Genomic DNA, 25,909 nt, shown 5'->3' on the forward strand with positions numbered 1-25,909 from the left:
GTGCTTTCTGAGGTTCAGAGAGCTCCCCTCCCCCACGATTCCCATGCTGGACTCTGGGCACAAACATGATATTGTCCATCTCCAGATAACAGAGCCACCAAGCTCAAACCCACAGACTCTTTGGGGAGGTGCATCTGCCAGCCTGAGGTTCTTCTCTTTTTTCCTCATAGCCACAAACTAGAAGCCCCTAGTCCTGTCAAAGATTCTTCCTGACCCTGTTCTTCAACTTCAGAGAGGCGCGACCAACCTCCAGAAAGAAGGGAGGACTCTGGTTTCCTCACAGCCACCAGCAACCCTGACTTCCTATTTCTCTTTGTATTTCCGCCTCAGATATTCTCCCAGGAGTACATCAACCTCTTGCTGTCCATGTATTTCTTCGTGCTGGGAATCCTGGCCCTGTCCCACACCATCAGGTCAGAAGGCATCTCTGCAGCCTTTGAAGCAGCTTTCTCGGGAGCCAGTACAGGGTCTTGGATGAGAACATAACCTTTGGCATCATTCAGAGCCAGGTTTGAATCCTGGCTGTAAAACCCAAGGGAATCTTCCCCTGTCACACCGTGGGTGACCTAGGATGAGAACCATAACCTCACTGGGCCACAGTTTCCTTACAAGAAGTGATAGGAGTATCGGTGAGTACTCTTATCCGTAGGATAAGAGTATCCCCCAGTTGTTGGGAAAGTAATATTTGTGAACAGTGGTATCATGTTGCTTGTCACAGTACTGAGCTGAGTAATACCAGAGCCCCCTGCCAAGTGTTGTAGCTTGCTGCGCCAAGCACTAAGCAAGGCACCTGCCACGTGATCTTCCTTCATAGTGAGAGAGGGGCAGTGTAGTGAGAAGTTAGGAGTGCAGGCTCTGGAATTTGACTACCTGACTTTGAATCCAGACTCTGTCACTTCATAGCCCCGTGACTTTGGGCAAGTTACTTAATCTCTCTGGCCTCAATTTCGTCACCTGAATGTGGAGGAAAATGCCAGTAGCTTCCTCATGAGTCATGTGGAAAGCTTTTAACACAGTATCCTGGCACTTAGTGTGCCCAGGAACTGCTGTTCGTTGTTGTTATTGTTGTTCTGTTAACCTACCAGATAACCTTATATAGTTAGCTTTTGCTTTTAATTCTATGTCACATTTAGAAACTGAAGCTCAGAGAGGTTAAGAAATTTGCTAGGATCACACAGCTGATAAACAGCAGAGCCGAGATTCAAACCGAGGTCTGTGTGGCCCAAGAGCCTGTCCTCTTTACACTGCCACCTGCTCAGATTGCCACGTGCTGTGTCAGTTTAGTGGGGATAAAGGACCTAGGCTAATGATCCTCAGGTGGAGCTGTTCTTGGCGTTTTAGACATGCTAGTTCTCTGTGCACTGTGAACATCTGGCATCCCTAGCCCTCTTACCAAAATTGGAATTGTGCCTCCAGCCCTTCCCCCAGCTGGTGACTACAAAAGCATCCCATCCCCATCTGTTTCCATCGGGCCCCTTGAGGTGGTACAGCCTCGGGCCCCTTGAGGTGGTACAGCCTCGGGCCGAGAATCACTGATGCACCCTGAGGTAGCCAACAGAGCGAGAAAAGTTCCCAGGAGGAAGGAATACAACTCAAACTCAGCTTGGAAGGGTAGGAAACCTGGAAGAGTTGCAGAGGAGGGAGAGGCCAGGCCAGGAGCTAGAAAGTCCATGCACGGTGAGGGCACAGTCAGGATCTTTCTAGAGCAGTTAGACAGAGAGAAAGAACAGGATCCACTCACAAAGGCATTGAAAGCTAAGGTGAGTTTGGCCTCATTCATTCCTCTAGGCACACTGGCAGGACAGCGTGGTAGTCAGGAGTGAGAACTTGAGAGGCAGACAGCCTTGGACCCATGACGTGGCTCTGTCGGCTCCATAATTTGTGTAAGCTACTCAAGCTGTCTAAAGATCAGTTTCTTTACCTATAAGACAGAAATACTCCAAGTACTTCTGGCAGGGGCATGGGACAGATCAAGTGAGCCATGTCTATAACATGCCTAGAGCACAGTGCCAAGTACACTGAGAGTGATGTCACAGCTTGAGGTCACAGCTGGGACTTGAACTCTGGTTTTTTGACTGAGTTCAGTGTTTTTCAACTATATCTACCTTCACTCACAAAATCTTGGTCTAGTCACCTTGGGAGAATTCTAGTCCTGCCCCCATCCTAAAAATCGAAGGCCTAGAAAAGCTGATTGGCTTGAACCTGGCAAGATAGTGTCAGACCCAGTTACTTTTCCTCAAAGGACAGACCTCTCCCTTCCTAATGGACCCAGTGTGGCATGAGGGTAGTCACTGCCAGGCACTGGGATCCTTCCTTTTCCTTGCTGATTAGGATCCCCCAATTTTCACCCATCCCACCCCAGCATCTGTGAGAGGCTTGAGACCTCCAGCCCTCACACAGCCCAACCACCATCACAGAGTAAGAGAACCCAATTTATTTTGAAAGCCACTGGTAGGCCATGTGCTAAGGAACTGATTATTTCATTTTATCCCAGCAACCGTACAAGAGAGAGAATCCAACTGCCCAAGCAGAATATTTTGAACCCGTATCATTTTGACACCAAAGACATCTTTTTTTTCCTTTGGAATAATAACCGAGGAATATTGTCTCAAATTTGTCATGGACTAGCCAAGAAACAATTGTCTATCTGCCTTTTAACGGATTCATAATTTTTACTGATAGAAATTATCAACAGAAAATAGAACCAACAGCAACTAAACTGCACATAGTAAAATTTGTAACTAACAATTGTCAGAATAATCATTTTCTTGATAAAATTTAGAGCACGAAATTTGACCTGGGAAGAGTAGACCTTATAAAAATAATGAATGGATGGATAGCTATGGGCAGAAGAGGTACTCACTGTAGGGGATCAAAGCTATCCTCTTTTCAAGATGATACGGATCAGAGATGAATGAATGAATGAATGAATGAATGAATGAAATCATTATTGTAAAATTTACATGGAAAAGAACTGAATTTCCTGAAAGTAATGTGGGGGGGAGCATAATTTAATCATGCTATTTAGAAAGTTGGTCCAAAAATAAATTTACTTTTCTTCAATCAAATTGAATTTTTTAAAAATATTTTCTCAACAAAAAAGTGTACAGTGTTAGGATTTTTGGCAAAGTGTTTATATCTACAAACTTAGCCTTTCCTCGAGATCCAACAAGATCTGAAGGATTGAGACAGGGGGGTTGTAGGCCACCAGGATTCACAGCTGGAGCAAAGTAAGGTTTTGTGCCTGGTCTGCCTGACTCCGTGGCCAGTATTCTTTCCAGTTTGAGTGGAAGTGAAGGGGAAGAGAGGACGTAAAGAGGATGAGCTGGCCGCCCTCTACCGGTGGGCCTGAGGTCTCCTGAGGATTGGCAGAGGCGAGTCTTGCTGATAGGCTGTAAGCCCTGAGCCTCGAACCTCGTCAGCCCCTGGGCTCGTGGGATCCCTTCTACCCCCACCACCATCCCCCAGCCCACCTCAAGCCTCTTTGGGAAGAAACGGCAGCTTGGGGTGTTGACGTAAGGCAGGGGCTGCAGCCCACCTTTTATCTTACACAGTCACCAAGAGCCAAGCCCATGCCAAAATCCTTCCTGCCAAGGAACCTTAGCTTGTTTTTTATCACCTGTGAACTCACATCCCACCCAGTTGACCTCTAGAGGAAAAAAGATCCTTAAGGCCAAAAATCTGCCACTCCAGGAAGAGGAAGCCATGTCACCAGTTTCGGTGACCCTGCCTTCCACTCCCAGGAGAGAAGGGCAGCAGGATGTGGTTTCCCAGCAGGAAGCAGTGACCTTTAGGTTTGACGTGAGCCATCAAGGGCCGGAATGAATCTGCCTGCTCCAGAAGTCTGCATTCAGAAGCATTCAGCAAGTATTTACCAGCTGCCTCCCAGCACCTGGCCAGGCGTGGGTGGGGTGAAGGTAATGAGATAAGACCCCTACCCTCAAGTTCAGACTCACACCAGCCGAGTTGTTCAACTCTTGCCCTGTGTTGTACAGCAGCCCCTTTCTTCTTGAGATAATAAAGACATCAATCTAGAGACTTCCTACTTGAAGTTGAAACTGCAGTTAAGCTTACAGAGTGCCAAGCATTCATTTAATCCTCTTAGTAAGACTACGAGAAAGATACTGTTATAGTATTCCAAGTGAGGAAACAGTTGCACAGAGCAGTTAAGTAACTGCAAAGGTCACATAACTAATAAGTGGCAGTCAGGATTTGAACTCAGGAAGTCTGGCTACAGAATCCATGCTCTTAATCTGCTAGTTAATAAACCAGGCATCAAGCTTCTATGGAAGAGGCCAGACTGGAGCGAGGGACTTAGCTTCTCAAGCCTCTCTCTGCCTCTGTACACACACTCTGGCTTCAGACCTCCCTAAAAGTGATTCAGCAGGCTGAGCCAAAAGTAGCTTCCAGCCTTACCCATCCCAGCTTCTGCCTCCCAGCTCCTCAGAGCCTGCTGTGGAAGCCCACTCCTGCTTCCCACATCTCCAATCACAAAGCCCTCTCATCATTCCTGCCACAGCCTTGCAGACTGGGAGGGATTGGCTGTTTGACAAGTGAGGAAACTGAGGCCCAGAGGTGCTTCTTAATTCTACATCTTCTTTCTCCAAGCTCCAGGGTCTTAGAAAGATGGCTTCCTTTTCCCTGCCTTTACCACTGTGCACTGGGTAACTCATGGCCTGCCTCCTTTTACCTATCAGTTGGAAACACCGCCCTGGATTTGCCCGTCTCATTAGTCATGTCAGTCTATGTGGTCTTGCTGAATACTTCTGACCTCAGGCTCTGGCCAAGATCCAGTGAAGAGGGAAGCTCACAGTTCTTACATCCCTGCTGTGCGTCCAGTGCTAGACTGAACGTTTCCCCTGCCTTCTCTCCTGTCTTCATAGTAACTCTTTGAGACAGGTGGTATTATTATCCCCACAGACACCTGAGGAGACAGGCCACTAGGGTGGCTCACCCAGGGTCACACAGCTGGTATATGAAAGAGTAGGCTTCAGGGCTGGGCCACCCAAGCTTATAGCTGTTCCATATCCTCCTCCCCACCCCAGGACCAGGCTGGGCCGAGAGGCCTGATATGCCGATCTTGCTCTGAAGGTGATCCAGAAAAGAAAATCTGTTCCCTGCCTAGCCAGGGAGCAGAATATGCTGCATAATGAGAGAGAGTGCTGTCAGGGTTGAGGCCAAGCCTGCCTGGAGTCAGCGTGAGGGTGCTCCAGTTCTGGGGACTGCAATGCCTCTGGTTGATCAAGCCCAAAATCTCAGGCCTCACAAGTCACAGAGTGGGGCGACCATCAGGTTATCTGACTTAATAGGTCTGGAAGGGAGTCCAGGAATATGCATTCTTGAAAGGGACTCTCATACAGACTGTGCATGGACCAGACTTTGGAATCCATTGCTCTCCTGAAAACTGCATTTTACATGAAAGTCTGCTTCTGTTTTGTGTTTCTTGGGTGATTACCAAGAGACATTATGGAAGCACTAGGAGTCCAGTGCCCAAGGTTCATGTCTCAGCTCAGATACTGACACCCTGTGTGACCCAGAGCAGTCTCATACTGTCTGAGGGCCTTTGTTTTCATGTGTGTAAAATGGCCACAATAATTCCTATCGGGGCAGCTGCGAGGATGCTGGAGATCACAGCTGCGAATGGGGGCCTCGGGTGGTGTTGGGGCTGTGGTTGCCCACAGGGACTCTGTTTGCCAATCTGCTTTGCCTTCTCTTCCAGCCCCTTCATGAATAAGTTTTTTCCAGCCAATTTCCCAAATCGACAGTACCAGCTGCTCTTCACACAGGGCTCTGGGGAGAACAAAGAAGGTCAGTGCTGCCCACTTTCCCCTGCCTGGGGTGTCTTCCTCCTCCACTCCCCTTTGTCTGTCTGCTGTTGGAGCTCTCTGGTGGAGCAAATGATGGAGAAGGTGGGCTCTGGGGTCACACTGCCTGGGTTCACATCCCAGCTTTGCCACTGCCCGCACAGGGGACTCTGGGTCAGCGCCTTTATCTCTCTGAGCCTTGGGTGTTTTTATTTCGGGGGTTTTTTTTGTTTGTTTTGGGTTTTTTTTTCCCATCTGTAAAATGAAAATGATGGTCTAGTACCTCCCTCATAGGCACATTGTCAGAACTGCGAGGAGATGATAAGAAGGAAGCACTCAGCACACTACTTGGCGGTAGTAAACACTCAGTGAAGGTTGGATATTGTAGCTATTTTTATTGTGCTGTTTTTAGTATGATTAGTTTCCCACCTAATATTTGAAAAGAGAGTGCCGTGGCTTTTTAAAAAATGAAAACTATGGGGAACTGGGGAAAGCCAGGGCTTTAGGGATTAGTTGGGATATGGATTCAAATGCTGTAACAGGATTGTCAGTGACTTGACCAAATGGAAGGTGTTTCTCATGTAAAAGTCTAAGCTTGTGAATGTCATGCTCTCTTACTGGATTCTAGCACATTCTGCCTTGACCTATGAGAACAATGCTTCCTTTTTGCATCTGTGGTGCATCTGTGCCCAATAAATGATTGTTGAATTAAAAAAAAAAAAATGGCTGAGCTTGCACCACGGAGTCTTCAGGTTCCCAGGCTCCATCTGCCTCATGCTCTGCCACACTTATTGGCCCTTGGGTCTAGGACGGTGTACCGTCACTTCACAGTCCCACCAGACAGGAGAGGCAACTGGATGACGGTCCCATTTAGCTTCAGGGGAAGCTGGAAAATGTGGCCATGAGCTGGTTGGCCTCTGTTCAGATAAAAATCATCAGGATGCTATTACCACAGAGGAAAAAAGAGAAATTGGGGCCAACCAGCAGCCTGCTGTACTCTAGAATCCAAAAGAATTGGCTACACTCTGTGTCCCTGGGTGAGCTCCACCACCTCTTATTGGGAAACTTAGAAGTGATAGAGAATGGTTCTGACTTCAGGAGTCCACCGCAGGGCTGTCCACGAGACTCCCTCCTCAGGGGCTCCCTCCTGCTTTTTCTCTAGGCCTCGACCTCTTCTTCCTCCTCTGCTAGTGACAGAGGACTGCCACTAGCAGAAGAGGAAAGAATCACTAGCGGAGGAATCAGGGACCTTCTTGATTCCTTTGGCGGCAAAGTAGAAAGATTCATGAAGGAACTGGGACCTTGCTAAGGACCTGGGCTCAGTGGCAGCTAGCATTGATCGAGTACCCGCTCTGTGCCAGGCAGTGTACCGAGTGCTTCGTAGGGACCATCTCACTTGCTCCCCACAGCAGCCTGTCAGGAGGTACCATGATCCCCATTTTACAGATAAGGAAACTGGAGCTCAGAGGGGGAACTACCTCCCCCAAGGTCACCCCCCTACAAGTGCAGAGCCTGTGCTTCTGGAGCCACCAGTCACCTCCCACTGAACCTGCACCAGGGCCATGTTCTCTCTGAGCCTCCATTTCCTCTAGGAAAGTGGAGGGGCTGGGGGTGGCTCCCGTGAGCACCCCTGGCCTGTGAGCCTCTGACAGTGCCCACAGCCATGCCCTCCTCCGTCCAGGGGCTGACAGGTGGGAGGGGCAGCCCCGCCCCGGGGAGTGGACTTACCCGGCCTCTCTGCCCAGAGATCATCAATTATGAGTTTGACACCAAGGACCTGGTGTGCCTGGGCCTGAGCAGTGTCGTCGGCGTCTGGTACCTGCTAAGGAAGGTGAGTAGCCAGAACCTGGAATGGGGTGGGGACGGGCAAGGGAAGCACCAGAAGGGACAGGGCCGGGGGCATGGCGAACTGGTTTCACTCCCACCTTCCTCCAGCACTGGATTGCCAACAACCTCTTTGGCCTGGCCTTCTCCCTTAACGGAGTGGAGCTCCTGCACCTGAACAACGTCAGCACGGGGTGCATCCTGCTGGGCGGCCTCTTCATCTACGATGTCTTCTGGGTGAGTCTCTTCCTGTTCCCACCTCTCTGGCTCAGGTAGCAGTCATCTGAGGGAGGGCAGCAGCCATGGCCTGGAAGTCAAGGACCCAGGGCAGGTCCTCTCTGGGCTCAGTTGCCCTCATCCATGAAATGGAAAAGACAGCAGATTCCCCCCGGTGCCTTCAGCCACCCTCCTCTCTTTCTCACAGTGGCCCTGGCAGTGGTGTTACTTACTTAATCTCATGTCTACCCAGCAAGCAAGTGGAGACTCGAGAAGTTCAGGCCCAGCGCAGGCACTAAGCTGTGAGGACAGAGTCTGCTATTGACAGGACACTGTGGCTGCGGTCCACAGCCTGGGCTGCGGGACCTGCAACACTCACGCCGAGAGGCACCTCAGTCAGCCTGACTCAGGCACCCTTTCCCTGGCCTTGGCCCCCTCTTCTCCCCTAAAGTAGGTGGTGCTGGAGGACTTTCCCTCTTGGGAGAGGCAGAGCCCTGGATGAACAGGATGCCTGGCCGGGGCCATCAGAGGCCCTCTTCCGACTCCTTCGGATTGCCCCTCTTTGTTGCCCAGGACCAGAGACCCGTGAAGTACCTGTATGACTGGTATTGCTGGCCACTTACTCTCAACTTCACGTCAGCTCCAGAGCCCCTTCGAGCTCCCTGCCCCACTCCCTGCATATCTCAGGCAGCAGCATGTTGAGGAGCCTGAAGACAGCCATCCTGTCCCACCCAGCCCTCCCCTCCCTCCAGACTCTTCTCTTCTTCTTCTAGGTATTTGGCACCAACGTGATGGTGACAGTGGCCAGGTCCTTTGAGGCACCAATAAAATGTAAGTGACCACCCCTGCATCAGGAGCCCCTCTGCCCCCACCCCAGTGGCCCTTCTCCTAGTCGTCCCTGTTTTAGTCATACCTGTTCCTTTGCTCTTCACCACGTACCTTATCCTCCAAGTGTTCTGTGTCTCCGGCCTTGTTTCCTTCTCATTGAATCTTCAAGCTCCATTCACGCACAGTCACTCTGCTCAGGCCCTGGCCTCCAGCCACCTGGTCACAGTGCAGTGTGCTGTGAGGTGAGCTGGAATGGGAGCAGGCACAGAGAGGGGGTGTCTAACGCACCTGTGGCAGGGCACACAGGGGTACCCCAGAAGAGGAGACCTGAAATGGCCTTCACTGTCTCCCTTGAGTGCCTAGCTAGCAAGTACTGTCTGCCCATGCCTCTTACCCTTCCCTGGTTCTCTTCTTCAGGACATCCATCATTTATGAATATTAGGAAATCCAACTACAAGCATCTTTAAACAACTTGGAAATTTTGTCCTCACATGCTATAGCAAACCCAGTGGTAGAATGTCTCGGGTTTGGGTTAATGACCCTTGGTGAGTTGCCAAGAGCCAAGGCAGCATCATTCCTCCCACCCCACCATTCTCAGCATGCCCTCCTGTCCCTTAAGCTCATCCTACTGTGGTCCCAAAATGGCTGCCACAGTCCAGTCCCCAGCGTTGACTCCTCACAGCCACATTCAGACACAGAAAGGGGGAGAACTTTGTCTCTCTTTCCATAGATCTCCCCTGCAGCCTCCCTTATATTTCACAGGCCAGAAATGGGTCACAGGCCCAAGCCCAAACCAGTCATCATCAGGAGGGATGGGAAAAACATGATTAGCTTAGAGTTTAAGCCTCAGACTGCTCAAGAGTCGCCCCTGGGACCAGGACACCCATAGAGGAGGACAGACTCAATCAGGCATGACAGCAAGGATGAAGGGGAGGCTCTTGTGGGGAAAGTATCAACAGTGAGTGAGCTCCATGCAAAGCACTGGCTCACAGCATCGGACAGTTGGAGTGAAGTTGGCCTCAGAGACTCAATTAATAATTCTCGCAGTCTCATCCTCCACTGCTACAGATGAGTGTTCTCCATGAAGGAGAAGGGCCTCATGGCCACACACTGCCACTAAATGCCGTGACCCTGGCCCAGTAACCCCAGAGGAGAACAAGTTTTTCCCAACTTTGGTTTGAATAAATATATGGGGCCTGGCCTGGCCCATGAGGCAGGTACTCCCACCAGAGAGATAGAGGATCGGGATGGACAGGCCGGGGCCACTGACCTCTCCAGTGCCTGGGGGCACAGTATTTGTATCGGCAGCCCCCCAGAACCAAGGATGTCAGATGAGGGCAGTTCTCCAGAGTAAGAAGCCAGATGCTGGGTAAACCCAGCCAAAGTGTCAGGAAAAGCTTTCCTGGGTCATGAAGGATGAATACTCATTTACCAACCATGCAGAGTCAGTGTGGACATTAGAAAAGGCCACACATAGCTTCAGCAAAGGGCTGGAGGCAGGAAAATGCATGGAAGGCCCTGGGAGCAGAGACTTGGGAGGGAATGTGGCTGAGTTTAGGGGAGCAGCAGGAAAAGTGTCAGATTTGGGAAGCCAAGGATGTCATGCCAGGGAGCTTGGACACTGCCCAGTAGACAGTGATGAGCCATTGGAAGGCTCTGAACAGGGAAATGACTCAATCGTATTTGGTTTCTGGTGCTCAGAATCTGGTTTTCTGGCTAGAGGAGGCCAGTTGCTAGGAGCGGAGCTCAGAGGCAGTATAGCAGAGTGGTTAAGTGCACATATGCTCAAGGCAAGCATCCTGGATTTGAATCCTCGACTTGACACTTGCTGGCAGTGTGGCCTTAAGGAAGAGACTTCTCTCTGGGCCCTGGTTTCTACATCTGCCACTAAGATTTGAATGTTACCAAGACTGAGGATTGAAGGAAGAGATCTGTAAATTATTGTGACTGCATTCAAGGCAGGAAAAAGCAAACAAGGAAAGGCATCTGTACATTTATTAGGGAAGCACAACGTTCCCCACAACCCCCAGCTGCCTCTGCTTACAGACCATCGGCCAGCGCTGGGTCACGTTACTACCGTGAGCAGCAAGAGGTAGCAGTTAACAATGTGCAAATCACCTAATTTTTACCACAACCCTGTAGACTTAGTTCTATTCTTATACACAAGTAAGAAAACTAAGGCACAGAGCAGTTAAGTAATCTGTGCAAGTCACACAGCAGAGTCAGGGTTCAGACCCATGCAGTCTGACCCTGAAGCCCTCACCTAACTGCTCTTCTATTTGCAAGGCCCTAAGGGTGAAATCCAGTCACAGCTGCCTCTTGCCATAACTGGACACAAGGAGGCATTTCTCTCAATCTATTTATCCAAACGAGCTGGCCAGATTCCTAATGAGGGGCTTTAAGGAAGGAACTTGTAGATGTGTGGCCTTTTCTCCCTCAGCAGATAGAATCCATAGCCCAGGCTCTCCCTGTTTTCAGAACAAGGGCCCCCACTATTCTTACCCCATGGTAGTGAAAGGGAAAGCCTGTTAGATCTCAGCACTGCGTGGGCTCCTTAATCCCTTTTATCTACTTGGCTTTAGGGCCGATCCCATCTAACCAGTGTTCCACAGCATAAAGGCATTGAAATTGTATGGTATGTGTTATAGCTCAAGAAAGGCATTAAGCCTTTGACCTAGATGATTCTAGAGTCTTCTGCACTCTAACCAGCTGTGATTCCAGTTGGAGACATTGCCCTTCAGTCTGTCAACATTCTCTCACCTCCTTGTCCCAGCCCCCACCCAGAAATTCAGGAGTGTGAGTTTCCTACAACAGAGGTGGGGGGCTAGGAATCAAAGTGAGCTGGGCTCTCACCAACTCCTTGCCTCCCTGCCTCCCCCGGCAGTGGTATTTCCCCAGGATCTGCTGGAGAAGGGCCTCGAAGCAGACAACTTTGCCATGCTGGGACTTGGCGACATCGTCATTCCAGGTGACCGGGCCGGGGTGGGAGAAGGATTCCTCAGATCAAGGAGTACCGTGAAACAGACAGCCTTGCCCAGTGGGAAAGAGAAGGTGATGCCACACTCCCACCCCAGGGTCAGCCTAGGGTTTGGTGAAAGAGTCCACCTCAGTAAACATTATAGAACGCCAGTCGTGTGCCAGGCCCTGACCCCAGTGAGGAAGGGTGTCCTCACGGAGCTCCTGGTCTGGGTGAACAGACATTACTCAAGAATTACAAAATGAATATATATAACAGACTGAAATTCACTCTGTGAAAAAGCACATTTCATGACAGTCTTAAAGGAACTTGACCCCTTTTACACACTTACACGTGTGCACTCCCTTTGCCAGTGTTTGCAAGTATCATGCTAGAACTACCAGAGTCCCGTTGGTCGTCCTCTCCCAGTGCTGGGAGGGCTCAGGGGAGAACATGCCTGTGCGTGTAGATGTGGGATCACCATGGGTCCACATGGGCTCCTGTGTCTGCGCTCTTGGCAGAAGGACATGGCATGCACCTGCTTCTCTGCACAACCTAGCCTTTGACCCATTATCTACATGTGGGTGCTAGTAAGGGCACCTATGGATGTGGACACAGGTGCCCCCGTCTGCAGGCCTGGTTGTGGGCACATATCCCTGGGGGCTGTGTTCTTGCCTCACCTGGGAGCACCAGCAGCCCAAAAGCCCAGTCAAGAGGACTAAGGGCAAAGCCGAGCTGCCACTCTAAGGGCAACTGCAGGGGCTGCGGCCTGGATGTGTGTGTCTCCAGATCTGGGCCTGGTGACGGGGCAGTGAACATCCAAAGAGTATACTTGTTCCCCTAGTCCCAGAGGATTAGAAGCACCCCAGTGGCTGCTTAAAAGAAGAAAGTTTGGAACAAATGAAAAGCCAGTTACTTTCCACTGTGGGAAATTAATAGCAGGTCTAGTAACCTGGAATGGTACAGGCATTTCTGTTGTGATACTTATATTTTGTGATATGTGTGGTAGTGAAGCAGAGGCTTCCTCTCTTATACAAATGAGGAAACAGGCTTAAGCGAAGGGGCTCTCCTAATTTCTCACACGGATAAGGAACAGGGCCTGGACCCAGACCAAGTCGGTCCGTCAAAAGAGGTTATACTGTCAACTGCTCTATAGTCATCACAACAGTAAGATAATCACAATAGCTGCCATTTGTCAAGCACCTGTTTGTGTGCCAGTCACTGTGCTCGGTACTCTTCATACATTGTCTCTGCTACTCCTAGCACCCATGAAGTCATTTCCATTTTACAAAGGAAACTGAGGTTCAAAGAGACTTGCTACAGCCTTAGGGACACGGATATGATCTTAAAACCAGGTGTTTCCATACTTGCAATGCTGTGAGGCAGGGAGACATTCTTCCCCAGGAAGAGGCAGCTCCAGAAGACAAAAGAAACAGAGTCCCATAAAGCATTCAGCTCACTCGGAAGCCTGGTCTGTCACAGGTAACCACACAGACTTCCCCAGTATCCCTGTTAGTCATACATAGCTCTGGGCTTGAGGCCTGCATGGGACATCTCTGCATATCTGTATATACCCACATATAGCTAAGTCTTTCCAGCAGTCGCAATAAATGTAAGTCGATTGCACCCTCATAGAGCCTCGGGGACATTCTTCAAAGAAGAATGGTTTGCTGTGTAGGACATTGTTTTGAGGACTGGATGCGTTATGAGGAGTGAAAGCTCTTGGCAGAGCTCTGACCCTTTAATCCATTGGAGAACAGTTGCAGAATTCAGCCACCAGGGGGCACTGAGTTCCCAGAAAGGCAGCATTTGTCTGCTGTCTCCATCTACCAACCCGCTACTCACACACAGCCTACAGTGAGGACTAATTCATTTCCCTCTTTAAATGTAAGCATGCAGCACAGAATGTTTGGTTCCTTTAGCATTTTATTTTATTTTATTTTATTTTATTTTATTTTATTTTATTTTATTTTATTTTATTTTTAGTTTCGAGTATACAGCACATTGATTAGACATTCATAATGCAGTTTATAAAATGATCCTCCCAATTACTCTGTCACCCCTTTGGCTCTACACCTAACCATTGCATTACTGCTGACTGCATTCCCTGTGCTGTACTCCCCATGTCTGTGACCATCTATCAACTGCTAATTTGTATTTCTTTAGCCCTTCACCCCTTTCTCCCAGCCCCCTAACTCCCCTCTGGCCCTCACCAGATTGTCCTCTGTATTTGTGAGTCTGTCTTCCATTTGTTTGTTCTTTTTCTTCCTTATATTCTACATAAAAGTGAAATTATATGGTATTTTCTCTGTGTGACTTATTTCACTCAGCATAATAACCTCTAAGTCCATCCATGTCATTGCAAATGGTAAAATCTCATTTTGTTTTATGGCTAAGTAACATTCCATTGTATATCTGAACCATAACTTCTTTATCCGTCTGCTGTTGGGCACTTAGGTTGCTTCCATATCTTGGCTATTGTGAGTAGCTCTGCCATGAACATAGAGATGCATGGATCTTTACAAATTATTGTTTTGTTTTTCCTTGGAGCAGGGTAATGAAGTGCAATTGCTGGGTCATAAGGTAGATCGATCCATTTTTAACTTTTTGAGGAACCTCCAGACTGTTTTCCATAGGGGCTATACCAATTTGTAATCCTACCAACAGTGTATGAGGGTTCCCTTTTCTCCACATCTTTGCCAATACCTGTTTTTTGATTTATTGATGATAGCCGTTCCGACAGGTGTGAGGTGATATCTCATTGTAGATTTAATTTGCATTTCTCTGATGGTTAGTGACCTTAAGCATCTTTTCATATATCTGTTGGTCATCTGAATTTCCTCTTTGGAGAAATATCTATTCAGGTCTTCTGCCCATTTTTTAATTGAATTTTTTGGGTTTTTTTGTTGTTGAGGTGTATGAGTTCTTTATATTTTGAATATTAACCCCTTATCAGATGACTCATAAGTGAATATCTTCTCCCCATTCAGTAGGTTGTCTTGATGGTTTCCTTTGCTGCGCAGAAACTTTTTAGTTTAATGTAATCCCATTTATTTTTTTCTTTTGTTTCTCTTGCCCAAGGAGATACATCCAAAATTACTAATAGCAGTATCAAAGAGTTTACTGCCTATGTTTTCTTCTAGAAGTTTTATCGTTTCGGGTCTTACATTTAAGTCTTTAATCCATTTCTAGTCTGTTCTTGTATGTGGTATAGTTTCATTTTTTTGCATGCATCTATCTAATTTTCCCAGCACCATTTATTAAAGACACTGTCTTTACCCCATTGTATATTCTTGTCTCCTTTGTCATATATTAAATGAACATATAGACATGGATTTATTTCTAGGCTCTCTGTTCTGTTCCATTGGTTGATGTATTTGTTTTTCTGCCAGTACCATGTTGTTTTGATTAGTGTAACTTTCTAGTATAGTTTGATATCAGGGAGTGTGATACCTCCAGCTTTGTTCTTTCTCAAGATTGCTGTGGCTATTCAGGATCTTTTATGGTTCCATATAAATTTTAGGATTATTTGTTCTAGTTCTCTTAAAAATGCCATGCAGAATGTTTTGGTTCTTGAGAGCCTCCTCTCAACCAAATGAGATTCAGCTGTTGTCCTGTCTGAGTCCAAAGACCAGTCAGTCAAGAAGACAGTTGCAGATGGGAATGGTGTGTGCAGTGTACAGAGGTTGGAGACTGTCTTGAAGACTCTCAGGCTTCTTGGGTGCCTGGGCTGGGGTTTGTCTTGCAAATAGCAGTCCAGTGGGTAGACAGAGTTAACCACCCTCTCCTGAGCTCCCACAAAGCTTCCTAATGGTCTGCTTACTCCTACTTTCTCCCTGCAGCCACCACAGGTGTCTTTTTCAAGATCTGTTTAGGTTATTCTCCCACTTAGAACTCTTCCAGTGTGTCCCTATAGGATAGAGACCCAGCTCCTCCTTGGACCCTACATAGCTGGTCCATCCCCTGGATCTCCTGTTCTGCGCTGCAACCATACGGGCATCTTGACCCCTGGCATACCCCCTGCGCCTTCTTTACTCAGGATCTTTGCACAAGCTGTTCCCTCTCCCTAGCAAGTGTCACTTCTTCAAAGAAGCCCTCCTTCATCCTCCTCCATTCTCCAGCCTGGGTCTCATCCCAGAACACCTTTCTACACAGGAAGCATCCTCTCACAGTTATCTTAAACTGACTTTGGTTACTGTTTGAGCAGCATGTATACCCCTTGTCCCCATGGCTGAGCTTGTGAAAGCAGTGGTTTTGCTTACCCTTATACTGCCTATGGTACCTGGTATTTAGCAGCCCTCGATAAACATTTGGGTAGATGGAGCCACTGTGACGTATGGTGCTCTGAGGTGCCTGGTCAATGTGGTCACAGGCCAAAGCAAAATCCTGGGACCTTCTCATTGTTCTAGATTGCCTGATAGTAGGGAAACAGGATTTCTACTGGCAGTTGGCAGCATGGCCACACCCTTCGCCCTGATGATTGCTCCGTGACTGAGAACACCAGATTGGGGGACCCAACTGCATGTTAGTTCAACCTGGCTCCTCTCCAACCCAGGCAAGGGGTTCCGTCTCCTGAGGCGCTGGCTTCCCTGCCACTGTCTAACCCTGGCTTTCTCCCCCACAGGGATCTTCATCGCCTTGCTGCTGCGTTTTGACATCAGGTGAGCTACTTAGGACCCCTAACTCTCAGGCCTCACAAGTGAGGGGCCTTCCCCAGGTGAGGGTTCTCCAGTGGTTTTCTGGAGCCCAGAGGAGATAACTAGGGGACCAGATCCTCCACCTCCACAGCAACCAGAGAAATTCTGATTATATCTGCATTTTGCATTTTGATGTTCTAAGTGTTCAAAGAGCCTGTGGCCAAAAAATAAGAACCACAGGCCAAGCAGTTTAAACCCCGAAGGTCCATAGTGCGTTCTCCCTGTGTGACCTTGGCACGTGCACCTGACCTTCTGAGCTAAAGTTTCTCATCCTTATGTTAGTAGTAAACAAGAGTTCCTATTTCAGGATTATCAAGCAAGTCTGGAGAGTGCTGAGCACAGGCCGACCTCAGTAGCTCTCAGGAAAACCCAGCTGCAGTCTCCTCATTATCATTTTTATCAGCTTGGGATCGGGTCACCGAGTCCCAGTTGCTCTAGCTATTCTCTGCCCTTCTTTACTCAGACTTTTTTTTTAAGTCCATTGTAGAAAGTGAGCACAAGAGAAAGAGAAGGGGCCAGCTTGGGTTACCACTTAAAACACAAGAAAGGTCTCGCTTGAGTTAATGCACCTGAGCAACTGGAGCTGCCACCAGTAGGTGGCGCTCAGTCATTCCAGTAGAGGGCTTGCTGTGTGTGCACTTAATTTTGAGGTAGTTTATGAATTTTTCTTCATTCCTCATGCCCAGTAATTGCAAAGGCAGTAATAATGTTGACAGTGGTATTCAGAAACTCAATACCATAGTCACTGAAATCCAGTTTGCGTGTAAAACTTAAACTTTTCCCCACTCACATACATCTGGGTTATTTGTTTCCTACCCCTCTGGACCTCTGGAACACACAGGCTTACAGACAGCCTTTGGAGGGGACCTGGCTAGTTTGTGAGTAGAGGCACGTCTGTGCCAGCTGGCTCTGTGCTCCTGGCTGTTCAGGGGTGATACAGTGAGAAACCCACAAGAGTCCCTGGGCCATTTGCTGGAAACACAGATTCAGCTGCCTCAGAGGCAGAATCTCATTCCTCCCCTAAACTTGCAGGATAAGCAAGCCCTTTGGAGCTGGTTCCAGAGTCTGTGCAACATTCCCAAAGGCAGCCAGTCGTACCCCAGGCTTCACAACAGGATAACTCTTAACGTACTTGCAGCTCAAGGCCTACAAGCAGCCAGGGCAAGAAGGGAAGGCTGTCAGAAGTACTCGTTCATTCTACAGATGTCACTGGGCCCTGTCCCAGGTACTGGGGGCACACAGAGGTCATGAGCCGGTGCTGTAAAGAGAAATCATGTAATGGCAATGCCAGGCTGCATATGATTTAGCTGTTCTAGGGCTGATCTTGGATGAATTGTCTCAAGGAAGTCACTGGCATCTTATCCACACTGTCTGCATCTGTTTAGTATTCACAACCAGTTACTGAACTGTGACATGCACTACACTTAAAAGTAATGACTTAGCTTTTGAGTTTCTATGTCGGTGTTTCTCAAAGCATGATCTGCCTGTATCAGATTCACTTGGATTTTTCAAAATTCAGGTTCCCAGACCTATTAACTCAGACTCCCTAGAAATTGGCCCTAGAATTCTATTTTTTTTTACAAGCTTTCCTGGTGATTTCTATGCTGGCTAAAGTCTTACAGCCACTGTTCTAGGTTTATAGTGCTTGATATTCATGACCACCAGGAAATGGCTTCCCCATTTTGCAGATGAGTAAACCAAGGCTGAGAGAAGGAAAGTGACTGGTCCAAAGACACAAAGACTCTGGGCCATACCAGAGTGCACGCCCACCTCCAGGCTCCCAGCCCAGAGCTCTCAGGCACTCCACAGCCTCCAGGGTCTTCCCAGCTCCTCCCTCAGAAGGGATGCCTGCATCTAACCTTCCTCCTCTTTCTCCCTACTCCTTCCTGAAGCTTGAAGAAGAACACTCACACCTACTTCTACACCAGCTTTGCAGCCTACATTTTTGGCCTGGGCCTTACCATCTTCATCATGCACATCTTCAAGCACGCCCAGGTGAGCGCTCAGTGTATCACGAATGCTTTCAGTGCAAATAACAGACATCATAGGGTGTAGTTGTCATATACAGAGGTAGGCACTACCCAGTGGTGTCAGAGCAAACCCATCTGTGATTCTGTCAGCCTTTTACTCGTGGCGGCTGCAAGGCAACTATTTCTGCTTCAGGCAGCACACACACGTTAGTGGCGAGAAGAAGGAGGGAAAAGGACCACAGCCATGCCTGTTGCCTTCATCAGGAGGGCGAAACCTTCCCCAGAATCTTCTCAGCAAATTTTCGCCTGTATCTCATGGGCCCAGATCAATGTTACATGGCCCTAGCTACATGGAATCTAGGAAAGAGAGGATGTGGCTTGTCAGCCTTGGTATTCAGGGAGACAGAAGAACGGGATTGGGGTGAGTGGTAGATGTTTCAGCCAATGCCTGCCCCACCACATGAGTGATAGGTGCACAGCCCCCACTCTTCAAGCAGGCTCTGCCTCCTCCCACCAGGATGGGAACTGAGCTGCGACAGAGTGAACCAGGATGGGGTGGGGGCTGAAAGCTGTTGTCACTGGCCTGAAGAGGAGAAGTCTGGGAGGGCAAAGCGAGCAGACAGGATTACTCTCTACTGGAAATGAGAACACTTCCCATGAGCCAGGCTTTGCTCAGTACTTCATGAGGGTCGTTGTGAACAGACGAGGAAACTGGAGTTTAGGTGCCACATGGCAAGAGTGTGGTAGAGCTGAGGTTCATACCTATGTCATGTGAAAACCAAGCCCAGGCTCTGAATCTGTGGCCCTGGGAAAAGCAGTGGAGAGTGGAGACTCGAGAAGCCCCCGTGGGAATCCAGACCTCACTGTCTGCTAACTGTGAGCCTCTGGGCAGGTTGCTGAAGTTACACTTGATTTTCCTCATTGAACAAAAGCAGAAAATGAGGGTAAATAATAGTAGTCACCTTGGAGTCACTTGAAGATGAAATGAGCAAATATAAGTAACGCGCTTAGAACCATATTGGCCCAAGTAGTATTAGCTGTCATTATTGTTGCTGTTTCTCCTCCTCTCCACCCTCCCCAGGACACCAGCCACAGAGGAGCCACCTTCTGATCACAAGAGCTGTTTATTGAGCAGTTACACTGTGCCAGGCACTGTGCTAAACCCTTTTGTTCATTATCTCATTTAGTCTTTACAATGTTTACATCTCTATAGTATCTATGAAGTAGATATTAGTAGTGTTTTTATTTTACAAAAGGTCAGCAGTCCCCTAGCCCATGAGTGGGGAAACCAAGAACCAATAGGGAGATACCTCTCATTCTCTTCTGCTCCAAATGGCCTCAGGGTCTCTGCAAACTGAGTGTCAAGGTCTCAGAGAGTAATTAGACCTGGATTGGGGGACAAGCTTAAACTCCTCTTGGAGGTCCCCAGTTCTCAGCCCCTGTTAGATTCCAAGCCCAGAGCCATTTCCCCTGCAGCCACCAGGTAGCAGGCTTGTCTTCTGCCTCGGCTAGACTCAACAGAGGACCCCCTTGAGAGCCCTCTCACACAGCTGGACAGAGGCAAGAGAGGTGGTCCTCTGTTTGTGGGGCACACTGTAGCCCAGATAGAAAAGGAGACTTCGCTGGGTTACACAGTAAGTCAAGCTAGGTCCCCACTGGAGCCCTGGACTTCTGGCCCCAGGCTTCTGCTACTTTCCAGCAGCAGCCCCACCATTCACCCCAGTCATCCACGTGAGCATCTCCCTGAAAAGCTTGGGAAGGGGATCCTGGACACAAGGGGAACCTGTTCTATAAGGTCCCTCTCCCTCTCCAAGACACAGGCAGTCCCAGCACCAGCATTCCCTAGATAGGGGTCTCCTCTGCCTATGCGGTCTTCAACTCACTTAGCCTCTCACAAAAAAAAATACTCCTGTCAACAGCCGTGCCACCCTGATCTCATCTGATCTCGAAAGCTAAGCAGGGTCGGGCCTGGTTAGTACTTGGATGGGAGACCACCTAGGAAGACCAAGTGCTGTGGGCATAAAAAAATAAAAAACAAGGGATTATAAGATGACAAGTTCCTTGCAATCTGTGAGATCAACCAAGGGTTGCCTCACCTAAAAAAGAAAAAGGCCCTTAAAGATGATGTGGTGTCCTCATTGTACAGAGAAAGAGGAAAGCAGTTTTGCCGTGGTCACACAGCAAAGCCAAGTCACGATGGAAAGCCAGGCGTCCTGACCCCAAGTTCACCGCTCTGAGCTGTACATCCCAGCCTCTCTTAGCACTGACTTTCTTTGGAGAGGGTCCCTTGTGCCTTGAGAGGAAAGAAAATAATAGGTTTGTGTCCTCCTGATAATCACAAACTCACTGCCTCCCAAGGGAGCCCTTCTCATCAGCTCCAGTACTGCTTTGGTGGCCTCTCACAGGTTTTGGTATGGACCTTTGTCATTGTGGTTTCTGTTATGGCCTGAAGCCTAGCTCATAGCAAAGACCTGATGGAGTGAGGGAAGCTCAGCTGCCCAGGTCCAAATCCAAGTTCAGCCACTTACAGACACCCTGTGCAACCTTGCACAAGTCATTGCCCCCTGTCTGAACTTCAGTAGCATCATTTGTAAAACTCAGATCTTAATATTTACATTAGATTGTAAATTAGATTTAAGGATAATGTAATATGAAATAGTATGTTTCACAGCCCACCCATGGCAAGTACTGAAAAATGATGTGAAGGTCAGGCTCAGGAGGCCATAGAGTCCTGTCCCCTGGCTAGGGACTGGCTTCGCCTCAGAAGTGGTGTCTCCTCACCCTCTCCCCTACCCAGTCATCTTCAAGACACCCTCTTAACTCTGCAAGCACCTATGAAGACGCCATTTGCTTAGTATTTGCCAAGCCCTTTTCTGAGTGCCAGGAATCTACCTGTGCAGTTCCCAGCCCAGCAGGGGAGAAACTTCAGTCTGTAATACAGGGATGTTCCATTCCAAATTGCCAAAGTGCTCTGAAGACTTGCCGGGGGCCCTGAGAGCATGGAGCAGGAGGGCCTGACTCCACGCATGGGAAGGCTTTCTCGTGGAAGTACCAGCTGAGCTGAGGTCTGAAGAAGGGATCCGGGCAAAGGCGCATCCCAGGCAGCAGCAACTGCACATGCAAAGGTCCTGAGGCTGGAGGTGACAGTGTGGACCAAAATGAAGCCAGTGTGGCTGGAGTAGGGCAGGTCAGGTGAAGGTGGAGAAGGAAGCAAGGGTTACATCTCAAGGGGACTGCAGGCCACTGGGGGCTATGGAGGGTCAAACAGTAGAGTCACATTCAACTTTCAGTTACTGCAAGGAAAAGAATGGCTTTGTGTCTGGTATGGCTGAGGTTCAATCCCCAGATTACCATTTAGACCTCTGAGGCCTGGGCTGTCCCTCTCCAAAAGCATCAGCCTTCTGTTTACAAGGAGGGCAGTCATAAGGGATGTGGAGATGGACTGAAACACCCGCTGGGAGGCCTGAGCTCAGTGCACACAGTAGGTGCATTGTGAACAAGGGCTGTTAGTATCATTGTCCTGTCCTCCAAACTCAGCTTCACCTGGAGTCTCAGCACAGGCTCTGGGCCCAGTCCACATGGGTGTGAATCCCAGCAGAGCCAGCAACCAGCTGGGAGATCTCAGTATAGGCCACAGCAAGTTTTCCACACACAGCAGCCATGTCATCATCATCATCATCATATTATTATCATAGTATCTTCTGGAGCATTTGTTAAAAATGCAAACTTCCATCCTCAGGCCTCAGGAAGCAGGGTCTCTGGGAATAAAACCAACCCAGGTCACATGTTTGAACCCAATATCTCGGGTGATTGGGACACTGCCAGCCAGGCTCCTGGGCACCCTTAAAGCACCGCAAACTTGAGTTTCTTTGGGTTTCTTGCCTTCCCTCCCAGGGAAGAGCAGCTTTGGTCTGGGAGTCGGGAGCCCCGGGTTCAGACCCAGCCACTGACTCGTGGTTGCCCTGCCCAGCATCACCTCACCACCCTGTGTCCTCTTACAGCCTGCCCTCCTATACCTGGTCCCCGCCTGTATTGGCTTTCCCGTCCTGGTGGCACTGGCCAAGGGAGAAGTGACAGAGATGTTCAGGTAAGAGGGGGTGGGGGCAGATGCTTGCATGACACAGGTACACCCGCAGGCAGCTGGTGGAGCCTGCCGGGGCTGTTCGTACAGGTCTCCAGAGGAACATTTTCCCACACCAGCCCCACCTCTCACCCTTTCCACTAGCCAGTGTGGTGAACTGCAGGGAGCCAGTGGAGGACAAGACCTCGAGGCTCTCTAAGCAACTCCCACTGCCAGAGGCCAGCTGGTCTTCAGAAGGGACTGACATAGAATTTCCCCCCTCGAGGCCCTACTGTCAGGACTCCTAGGTTCCTACCCAGGCGTGCCACTTTGTGACTCTAGGCATGTCCTTCCTCTCCCCTAACCTCAGTTTTCACATGGGAGTATTATGGGGGGACTCCAGTGTGGAAGAAAGTGCCCCAGTTTAGAAGTCAAGTGTCAGTCCCCTGTTCAGCCGCCTCTATGGTTGTAACCCACAGCTAGCTGGCTTCTTAGTCTCATACCCCTTCCCAGTGGCCATGTTCACAGAGCCACACCCTGTGCACGGCTCCACCCATACCCCAAGGCCTGCGTGACTCCGACAGGTGTCTGCTCTGCAGCACCACCAACCCCGCCTGCCACGGGCCCAGAAATAGCTGCCAGCTGCGATTGAAACTGCCCACTCAGGGGCCTTCCACCCAGCTCTACCTGCCTTGCCTTCAAGTTGTCCCTCGAGCACCTGCCAGGGCCTTCTGTGCACCTGGCTGCCCGCAGGGGAACCGGTGAATCACCCCTCCCCCCTCCCCCGTACCTGCCCTGCCTAGAAGCCCCAGGCTCCCAGCCTGCCTGTCCTTATCCCCTGGCCTGGCAAGCTCTGTGGACTCTAATAAGACAAGTCTTGGGGTGAATTTGGCAGATTTCGGGGTGCTTTGGGGGCAGGGGTGGGACCTGATCCCTGAGCTCAGCACCTAGCTTCACTGGTTGGCTCTCATTCAGCCTCAGCCCCACTCTACCCCTTGAGGCAACTTCCCCTGTCCCAGTCCTGTTGTGTCCTCATGGGGTCAAATTCTGAACACCCCCAGCCAGAAGAGAGAGTGCCCCCTTCACCCATTGGTGCTTGGTTTCTCTAAATGTTTGGCTACATAGGCACTTTGCCCCATCTTTTCATCCCCACTCAGGAGGTTCTTATGTTGAGGTGAAAAAACACATAGTATCTCTCTCTTTCTGTCCATCTCGCTCCCTAATTCTCCACCTTATCCTTTGTTCTACTTTTCCCTTTATCGGCATGCCCCCTTTTTTAAAATTCATTTATTTTCAAATAGGTAAAATTTCATAGCTCTGAGAGGGACAGTACCCTCAGTGTTCCAGCCACCCCACAGAGGCCAGTTCAGTCACAATGTCTCTACATTCAGAGACATCTTTGCACCTAAGAGCAAACGTATGGATACATACTCTTGCACAGATGATGGCATTCTTGGAGCATTCTGCATCTTGATTTTTCACACAATAATATATTTGAGAGATATTTCCACAGCAGCCCACAGATGTCTAGCAAATCCTGTGCTTTTGCGCAGCTGCCTAGAGTCCCCTTGTATAGGTGCATCATTTCTTTTTTATTCTCCAAATAATACCAGCTTCTTTCCAGAGAGCCTAAAAGTACAGAGAAATAAAAGTAAGACGGTTCCACTCCCTGTTCCTGGAAGAGAAGTCTGTCCTCCTTTAGTCTTTTCCTCGCCATCTCTTTTTCTCTGTCTTTCTGTCTGTCTCTCACACAGCTACGAGTCCTCGGCGGAAATCCTGCCTCATACCCCGAGGCTCACCCACTTCCCCACGGTCTCGGGCTCCCCAGCCAGCCTGGCCGACTCCATGCAGCAGAAGCTAGCTGGCCCTCGCCGCCGGCGCCCGCAGAATCCCAGCGCCATGTAATGCCCAGCGGGTACTCACCTGCCCGCTTCCCCCCCACTGCCCCGAGGCCAAAGGTAGGGCAGACACCCCACCTCCACTGTACGGGTCAGGTAGCATTGCTAGGCTCAGGTGGCAGGAGGCAGCTCCTCTACAGCCATCAGGCAGTCACTGCATGGGGCCAGGAAGCGAGGCAAACCCAAACCTCAGTGTTCTGACCAATAATGTGGGCCTCTTGTGATGTCAAGGAATGTCAGCAACCCTTGTCATGCAGTAGTAGATAATGTTACTACTTGCTGTACATATATAACCCTGGGCAAGTCACTTTCTTCTTTCGGAGTCTCTCTTTCTTCATCTGTAAGTGGGCACATTCTTGCCTCACGGGGCTGATCTGGTGAGGAAATGTGGGTAATGTCCTTAGCATGAACTCAGTTGTTCAATAAGTGGAGCCCATAATAAGCGCTTAAGCCAGGGTGTCCGCCTTTGAGAGTGGCACCTTGCCACTTGCCAGTAGAGCATTCCCCCCTCCCCCCGCACCCCTGCACTCGCCTGCAGCCCTAGGATTGAGCTGTTTGACTCCTGCCATGTGCCCTGGGAAGCCACACATCTCCTGTAGCCTTGTCCTGGCTACCCCTTTGTTTCCCCAGTGTCTCCAGCAAAAGGTTCAGGAAGCTTGAAGTTGGTCCGCCCAAGCCCAACCTCTCTTCCATTTGCCACTGCCTTTGTCACCTCTTGGTACCACAAGGCACAGGGAAAGCAGAGCCGCCTGTCTGAGGAGGGCACACAGTGGGGCGTGGCCACACACTGGAGGATGCTGGGAGTGGATGCGGGGCTGATGTCCCTCGTGAGCCCAGGGGTTTTCCTGGGATGGTGGATGGTGGATGGTGGGCACCAAGATTATGCTCTCCCTCTCCTCTAAATATGTTTTATTTATTGTTTGGTTTTTTGGTCAGTTATGAGGAGTCAAATCCTAAGGATCCAGCAGCCGCGACAGAATCCAAAGAGGGAACAGAGGCCTCAACATCAAAGGGGCTGGAGAAGAAGGAGAAATGATGCGTCTGGTACCAGACCTTCCAAAGGCCGGACCAGGCGGGTGGGCATGGACCAGCACAGGCCTGCACGTGCAGAGGGCACCAGAGGCCTGGCAGCTGCAGAGAGGGGCAGGAGCAGAGGGATCCCACCAATGAGGCCTCTGTGGCCTGGTTCCCTCTCCCACTTCTCTGGCCTTCCTCTGCCCCTCCCCATCCCTTGCAGGCAAAGGAAGCCTGCAACTTCCCCCACTCCCCCAGGTGCCAGGTGGGAAAGTGGGTCTGATTTTTAGATTTTTGTATTGTGGACTGACTTTGCTTCACATTAAAAACTCATCCCATTGCCCGGGCAGGCTGCTATGCTCCTAGAGAGGTTCTCTGCACCCAGCATCTTGCATTGGGTTTACTAGCTCTCACCCTTCCACCCAGAAACTTTCCTGTAAGCCTCTCTTCCTGGAAACTGAACTACTACAACCTGTGGGAAGGCAGGCCCTGACCTCTGGGCCCCTTCATCTTGGATGCCCACCCATGGCCTAGCCAGTGTGCCAGCTCAACACCCCAAGGATGCCCTCTGGCCAGCAGAGGGAGCCCACGAGCCCTCCTCGCCACTCCAGCCATCCAGTTTTACTCACCGCACTCCACACA

The 25,909-nt window shown here is 49.6% G+C and overlaps 1 protein-coding gene across 8 annotated transcripts in view; it reads left to right on the forward strand.

Annotated features, from left to right (window-relative positions):
* The window catches only part of HM13 (histocompatibility minor 13), a 39,073-nt gene extending 13,449 nt beyond the window's left edge, over positions 1–25,624 (forward strand). For 2 of the 8 annotated variants that reach the window (XM_039864003.1, XM_039864006.1), the window contains 11 exons: positions 331–413; positions 5,720–5,808; positions 7,496–7,635; positions 7,740–7,865; positions 8,618–8,675; positions 11,557–11,640; positions 16,253–16,289; positions 18,218–18,320; positions 22,297–22,382; positions 24,110–24,313; positions 25,190–25,624. In XM_039864003.1, coding sequence (XP_039719937.1) covers positions 331–413; positions 5,720–5,808; positions 7,496–7,635; positions 7,740–7,865; positions 8,618–8,675; positions 11,557–11,640; positions 16,253–16,289; positions 18,218–18,320; positions 22,297–22,382; positions 24,110–24,260 — 957 coding nt within the window. In that variant the 3' untranslated portion in view covers positions 24,261–24,313; positions 25,190–25,624. Of the gene's footprint in view, positions 1–330; positions 414–5,719; positions 5,809–7,495; positions 7,636–7,739; positions 7,866–8,617; positions 8,676–11,556; positions 11,641–16,252; positions 16,290–18,217; positions 18,321–22,296; positions 22,383–24,109; positions 24,314–25,189 lie in introns of those variants that run through there. The other 6 variants (XM_039864005.1, XM_039864007.1, XM_039864004.1 and 3 more) reach the window with 5 other exon arrangements.
* Positions 25,625–25,909: the final 285 nt, after the last annotated feature.

The sequence above is a fragment of the Pteropus medius genome, unplaced genomic scaffold (assembly GCF_902729225.1).
Source record: "Pteropus medius unplaced genomic scaffold, Ma_sr-lr_union100, whole genome shotgun sequence".
NCBI classification, from domain to species: Eukaryota; Metazoa; Chordata; class Mammalia; order Chiroptera; family Pteropodidae; genus Pteropus; species Pteropus medius.